At 55.8% G+C, this 6948-nt stretch overlaps 2 protein-coding genes across 2 annotated transcripts in view; one reads left to right on the top strand and one right to left on the bottom strand.

The window, feature by feature from the left end:
- Positions 1-958: 958 nt before the first annotated feature.
- Positions 959-2500, top strand: CCDC85B (coiled-coil domain containing 85B). The gene has a single exon (XM_010837777.1). It carries the CDS (start codon positions 1654-1656, stop codon positions 2260-2262), a length of 609 nt encoding a protein of 202 aa, XP_010836079.1. The 5' UTR covers positions 959-1653; the 3' UTR covers positions 2263-2500.
- Positions 2501-2637: 137 nt separating this feature from the next.
- FOSL1 (FOS-like antigen 1) overlaps positions 2638-6948 on the bottom strand; it is a 6631-nt gene continuing 2320 nt past the window's right edge. Inside the window, exons 2-4 of the mRNA XM_010837776.1 lie at positions 6688-6885; positions 4568-4675; positions 2638-4148 (exon numbers count right to left, since the gene is read on the bottom strand). Of these exons, the coding sequence (XP_010836078.1) occupies positions 3729-4148; positions 4568-4675; positions 6688-6828 (669 nt within the window). The 5' untranslated portion in view covers positions 6829-6885 and the 3' untranslated portion in view covers positions 2638-3728. The remainder of the gene's footprint in view (positions 4149-4567; positions 4676-6687; positions 6886-6948) is intronic.

The raw sequence follows: 6948 nt of genomic DNA, 5'->3' as shown, positions 1-6948 counted from the left end.
TCCCACCCCCCCCCCACACACACACACCCCCACACCCCCATCCCCGTGTTCCTATTTCAGGAACAGCCCCTACATCCACCCTGTTCTCATACCAGAAACCTGGGCTTCTCCCAGACTCTTCTCTTTCCACATTCAAGTCTGCTGATTTGCCTCCTGAATATTTCTAGTATCTGTTTTGTCCTCTCCACCCCCACTGCACTGTCCAAGCCTAGTCCTTTTGCATAGCTCTCTTTGCCCACTGACACATTGTTCTCAGTAATCTTTCTGCCTACATCCCCTCCCTGTGGTCCATCCCACACAGAGCAGCCCAATCAACCTTTTTAAAAAATGTATTTTCAAAAATATTACTCCCCTGCTGAAATCCTTACTCCATCTAAATGCTCCATCTTAATATTTAAAGCCCTTAAGAATTTAGCTCTACATTTGTTGCCTGCCTTTCTCTCTTACCACTTTCTCTAAGAACTGCCTTTCCAAAACAGACACGAAAAACCAGTTTACTCTCGCTGTTCCTAAAGCATGGAGTCTCTTTCAGTCCCCAGACTTTCATCGTGCTATTCTCTCTTCCTCAAATAGCCCTCTCATGACTCGCCAAAGTCCTATACATCTTTCAGGGTCCCTCTGGTAGCACCTCTTTGGGGAAAGCTTCCCAGGTGGCCATAGAACCCGCCTGCCAATGCAGGAGACATGAGATGTGGGTTCCATCCCTAGGTTGGGAGGCTCCCCTGAAGGAGGGCATGGCAACCCACTCCAGTATTCTTGCCTCGAGAATCCCCATGAACAGAAGAGCCTGCCAGGCTACAGTCCATAGAGTCGCAAAGAATGGGACACGTTTGAGGCGACTTAGTGGGTGGGGTCAGTCCCTCAAAATGTGGTCTTCCTCCATTTGCGTCTTCATCGCAGCTTGTCGCCTCTTCCAGATCAAGACCTCTTTAAGGACAGTATAAGGATATGACTCAAGTTTATTTCTGCGTAGCCCTTACACACGATAAAAGTTTACTGAACAAACAAATCCGTTGTATGCCCCTCCCACCGGACAGGAAACGGTCTGTGAGAGGGAGAGTAGGCTGATGATGTGAGCCAGGACGTTTGGACTTTAATTTCCAAGGACTGAAAGCGATGCTCAGTGAGTCGAGACTCTACAGTTAGAGCAAAGCTAGGAAGGATGGAAAGGCGATCCGTCTGGATTTTGTCAGAGGGTGGGCGGAAGAGTTGAGGGTCGACACTGGAATCTTGGTTCTCAGAGGGAGCCGAGAGGCCTGGGCTCGAGCTTGAGGCAGTTTGGAATTGGAAGGTACGAAGCACGTAGTTTGGGGCTGACTGGCACCGAGGTCGGGGACGCGGATACTCAGAGTCAGCGAGCATCAGGGACACCACGGTCCGAAGTGGGCGGGGAAGGGCTTCATTCTGGGAGCCTGGACCCCGCCCTCTTCCGAGGGCGCTAGCCCGGATTGGCTCTTCGTCCTTGATGTCATGGGGCCCCGCCCCGGCGCGCGCCCCGCCGCGTGCCCACCCCCGCGCGGCTGCTGCATCCTACGCTAGCTCCACCACAGCTTGTCCACTGAGCGGTTGCCTGAGCCCCAGCGGCGAGGAGCTCGTCGTGGGGCTCCTGGGCCGCGGCGGCGGGCAGGCGATGCTCCAGAGGCTTAGGCAGCCATGGAGGCCGAGACGGGCGGCCTGGAGGAGCTGACGGATGAAGAGATGGCGGCTCTGGGCAAGGAGGAGCTGGTGCGGCGCCTGCGGCGGGAGGAGGCGGCGCGCCTGGCGGCTCTGGTGCAGCGCGGCCGCCTCATGCAGGAGGTGAATCGGCAGCTACAGGGTCACCTGGGCGAGATCCGCGAGCTCAAGCAGCTCAACCGGCGCCTACAGGCCGAGAACCGCGAGCTGCGCGACCTCTGCTGCTTCTTGGACTCGGAGCGCCAGCGCGGGCGGCGCGCCGCGCGCCAGTGGCAGCTCTTCGGGACCCAAGCATCCCGAGCCGTGCGCGAGGATCTAGGCGGTTGTTGGCAGAAGCTGGCTGAGCTGGAAGGCCGCCAGGAGGAGCTGCTGCGGGAGAACCTGGCGCTCAAGGAGCTCTGTCTGGCGCTGGGCGAAGAGTGGGGTCCCCGAGGCGGCTCCGGCGGCTCGGGGGGCTCCGGCGCTGGGCCGACACCCGAGCTGGCCTTGCCCCCCTGCGGTCCTCGTGACCTGGGCGATGGAAGCTCCAGTACCGGCAGCGTGGGCAGCCCCGATCAGTTGCCCCTGGCCTGCTCCCCAGATGACTGAGGGCACAGCTTCCCGCCGACGCCCACCCGGATTGCTCCTCAAGCGGCGAGACTGCGGTGGACCTGGGGACCCGACGCCGCCCCGGCTGCGCACGAAGGGCCGATGGAATGGACTTAGAAACCCTAACACTGAGGAAGGCCCCTGACTCTCGCTGGCGGGGCAGTAGGGGGACTGGAGGCTGGAGTGGAGGGACTTACTGGGGGCTGGGTGGAGGCTAATAAACTGAGGCGGAAGCAGAGCCCATGGCCCGGGCGCGTCTGTTTGGAACTCGCCGGCGTTGGGACGAGGGCGGGGACCATTGGGGGGGTACCATTCCCATCTGGAGGGACTGTAGAACTAAGGTGGCTGACTCCCCCATTACCTCAGTCCTGGGGCGGGGTGTGGGACAGTGGTGAGCCATTGGCTCCCCCCATCAGGCCCCAGGACAGGCCGTGATCCGGCCCCAGAAGTGGCTCCAGCTCCCTTCCCGGCTCCTTCCTGTCCAAGACAATGGGGCAGGAAGCAGGTGCGGGGGGCCTAAAACCCACTCAGCCGCCTCCCGAGAGGCTGGAAGGGGCCTAACAGCGCCCTCCGGTGGCACACGCCGGAGCACTGTGGGTCCCCCACCGGGAGGAGGATAATCCTCTTGGCTTGGCACCTCACAGCACTTCTTTTCCTCTTCTCAGTCCTGGAGATGAGGCAGAACAGATTTAGCCTCATTTGTCAGATAAGAAAATCGAGGTCCAGAAATATCAGTTTGTCCAAGGTCAGGTAGTGAGTTGGTGGAGCTGAAATGGGAGCCTGAGGCTTCTGGTTCCAAATGGTCTCCCTTTAGCCTCTGGGTCCAATGAGAGCAGGCTAGAGCTTCAAGCCTTTTATTCCATTTTGGCAGGTTTGTATAAAAATACTCTCTTTAGGAAAATAAATAGCAGCTGCCCACGCTGTGGAGGCTTGTAGCTAAAGTCTTCTCAGAGCTGGGGGCTGCAGGTCAGCTCTGGCACTCTCCTGAGCCGTTCCTTTTAGGAGGCGCTGGCAGAGTGTCCTGGTTCAATAACCTGGTGCTGCTGGCAGTGGGGCTGGGTGAGTTAGTGTTCTAGGCTGGTAGAGTATCATCTTCTGTCAGGGGTAGGGTTGGGTGGATCACAGGAAGAGGTGATGAAGACCATAGGGGTGATCTGCAGGGGATTAGGGCTCCAGAGGACCTCTGAGAATCTACAAAGTCCCTTGGGAGCTGCCTGGAATTTTCTCCAACAAATGGGAACTATTTTGTCTCTGATTTAGTGCAAATTGTGCTAGAGAGGCCAGCTCTGGAGAACCAATGGGCAGCTTTGGCTCTACTAGGAAGCAAAATATGCTCAGTCTTGTCTGGAGGGATGGAGAAGAATCTGCTGGGGTTGGACATGGGATATGATCCAGGCCAGCTGGATCAAATGAGCAGGGAAATACTGGTTAGGGTGGCACCCACAGGGAGCGGGAGCCGGAGTGCCTCATAAGGCCAGGAGGGTTGGGGAGCCCAGGGGATCAGAAGAGGGGTCCCCACTGCTGCTGCTACTCTTGCGATGGGCTGAGGCACAGGGCTCTGGCGTACTGGGGTAGGTGAAGACCAGACTAGGGGTGAAAGGAGTCAGGGAGGGTGTGGTCATGAGGGTGGGAGTATGCAATGCTTCGGGTTCAAGTACAGGCCCTGGGGAAAGGGAGATACATGGCACAGGGCGGGAGGGGCCTGGCGGGCTGCTGGTGCCGCTGGCACCACCTGTGCCGCTGGTTTCGCTCTCCTTGGCCCCTTCTGGGATTTTGCAGATGGGGCGGTGGGCTTCGAGCACCAGCTCCAGGCGCTCCTTCTGTTTTTGCAGCTCCTCAATCTCTCGCTGCAGTCCAGATTTCTCATCCTCCAGTTTGTCGGTCTCCTGTGGACGATAAGGAAAGGAGTAAAGAAGAAGAGGGCTGAATGTCGCAGAGCCTCCCGCAGTGGTAGTGATTGGCAGGTTGGGGCGGGGGGGGGGGGGGGTTGTGGGGAGTAGAGAGTCTCCATCAAGTCTGGACTACAACTCCCATGAGCCCAGGGGAGAAAATAGGCACGATTCCCATCAGGCTAGGGGGCACCTTCGAAGGATATTGTCCGGCCTGCTTCAGCTCTGCTGTGTTCAGAGCGAGACAAGCTGCAACTAATTTTTAACCACTTTTTCCTCGTCTCAGTGCCGCTCCAAAAGGGAGCTGGGGGGAGGGGATGTATCTAATGGCGCCTCTTGCGGCCCTTGGGAACTGGGGACCCTCTGAGGTTGGGTGGGCCTGGACCAGGGCACCCTCTGCACTCGCTGGTGCTCACCGCCTGCAGGAAGTCGGTCAATTCTTTCCTCCGGTTCCTGCACTTGGCCGCGGCTAGCTTGTTCCTCTCCCGCCTCACTCGACGGCGTTCCTCCTCCTCGGGGCTGATCTGGGGGAAGGAGGGTTACAGAGCAGTGAGGTGGACTCTGTGCTGCCGGCCCAGTGGTAGAACCCTGGCGGAGGGCATGGCAGCGCAGGGACGCCCTCAGATTGCTCTTTGGGGACCTCCCCAACCTGACCGGTTCCGTATTTAGTAAGCTTGGATTAGTCAAATTTCCTCCTCGCTCCCAGCTTTTGCTTCCTATGATTCCTCTGGGAATGTCCTCCCTATAAATGTCCAACTATAAATCCTAAGCCTCCTCTCCCAGGACTCAACTGAGATCCCTCAGGCCACCACGACCCTTCCTGGAAGTCTTCTTTCATTCCACAGCTATAAGTGGCCGTTGCAGCCACTCTTTTTCAAAGGAACCTCATTCTTTTCAGTCACTTGATAACCAAACCTCCTCTTCCCCAGAGGCTGTAAGCACTAAGAGGGGTAATGAGAGCGTCTGTGTAGTTGTTTATTGGGAACCTACTGTGTGCCAGCTAAGTGCTTTACATGGATCCTTAACCCAGCTTCTCTTGTAAGGAGCCAAAGGCCAGGGAAGATGAATAACTTGTTTGTGGTTCAGAGCAGAAATTAAAATCCATGCACTCTGGGGCTTCCCTGGTGGTCCAGTGGTTAAGAATCTGCTTTGCAATGCCAGGGACACTGGTTTGATCCCTGGTCCAGGAAGATCCCACATGCTGGAGAGCAACTAAGCCTGTGTACCACAACTACTGAGCCAGCGCTCTAGAGCCCGTGCTTTGCAACAAGAGAAGCCAACACAGTGAGAAACCTGTACACCACAAGGAAGAGTGGCCCCTGCTTGCTGCAGCTAGAGAAAGCTTGGCAGCAACGAAGACCCACCAAAGCCAAAAAATAAATAAATCTTTTAAAGAATCGATGCACTCTATTTAACACTGAGAAAAGGGCCAGCTGATGGACACCACCTCTTCCGAAAAGGAGCCCATTCATAGCCCATCTAGGAGTACTCAGGATCAAAGAGACATGGCTGAAGGAAGTCCAGGAGCTTGCCTCTGGGGCTTACACCATGGTCTCCTTCCATCTGGTCACAAAAGCCAGCCATTCTTTTTTCTGCAAAAGCCAGCCCTGACTAATCACACATCTTTCTCAGGATTCTAACTGTCCTTTCCATCCTCTACCTTGCTGTCAGAGCAAACTCATTAAGGGGCAGCCCTCACCCACTACAGTCTCAGATACTGAAATGCCCCAGGGAGAGGAAAGAGGAACCAGTCCCTTAAAGACCCTCTTAATCATTTATTTGGGCAAGGACTTTATTACTAGCAGTGAGCAGCCAAAAACCCTGGTTTGGAAGGCAAGTGTTCCCAGCTCTTTCAACGTCAAGCCTTCTCTTACCTCCTGGTGAGACACTGTGGCTTGGTGGGTACGATCTGACTTTAGAATTGGACAGTCCTGTCTCATTACTCACTCCTTGTGTGACCTTGGGCAAGTGACTATCTCTCTGTGCCTTCATCTCCTTAGCTGTAAAATGGGGGAAACCCAGAGTTCATTCCCAAGAGGGTTTTTGTGAGGATTAAATGAGTTAGAGAAATTGAGACTCAGAGTAGCTGAAGGAAACCCTTTCTATTCTCTTCTCAGCAATACAGACAGCATAAGCCCACCCTCTCCGTACCTGTCATCAGGTGGAGCCCCTCTACTGCCCACACAGCTTTCCACATATACACCTTACATGTTCTCACCTCTACCTCCATTCCTGCTCCTGCCATCCCCTCTACCTGGAATGTATTTTCCATCATCTTTCTCCCTATGCAAATCCTACCCATCCTTCTAGGCTAATATGCCTCCACCTCCAAGAAGCCTTCCCTGATCCAGAAGTGACAGCACTGCCCTCTGGGTCTCCCCAGGGGCTCTCATCACTTTCTGTCTTGGCCAATAGTAACCAGTGGACCTACTCTCCCCATGCCCCTTCTCAGCCTGTGTTCTGCTTCTGAGTTTATTTTCTGCGCCTCAGCACCCCTGTGGACTCAAGAACCTTCATGAGCTCCTCTGCTTCTTACCTGTTCACAGGGCCGGCGACGCACCCCTGGAGTTGGGCCCAGGGCCCGTATGACTCCTGGCCGGGGCTGCGGGGGACTGTACGGGGGATAGGCCAGAGGCCTGGGGTAGCTGCTGGGTCCCAGGAAGTGAGGTTGAACCATCCACTGAAGCTCCTGGTTGCCACTCACAGTGTTGATGCTTGGCACGAGGTGGAACTTCTGAGGGATAAGACATGGAGGGCCAGGGATAAGGTCTGTGAGGACTGAGGGGCTTCCAATAAT

The sequence above is a fragment of the Bison bison genome, unplaced genomic scaffold, assembly GCF_000754665.1.
Source record: "Bison bison bison isolate TAMUID 2011002044 unplaced genomic scaffold, Bison_UMD1.0 scf7180017864080, whole genome shotgun sequence".
Classification (NCBI taxonomy): Eukaryota; Metazoa; Chordata; class Mammalia; order Artiodactyla; family Bovidae; genus Bison; species Bison bison.
Note: the sequence above shows the minus strand (reverse complement) of the source record. Positions and strands in the feature narration are given on the sequence as shown.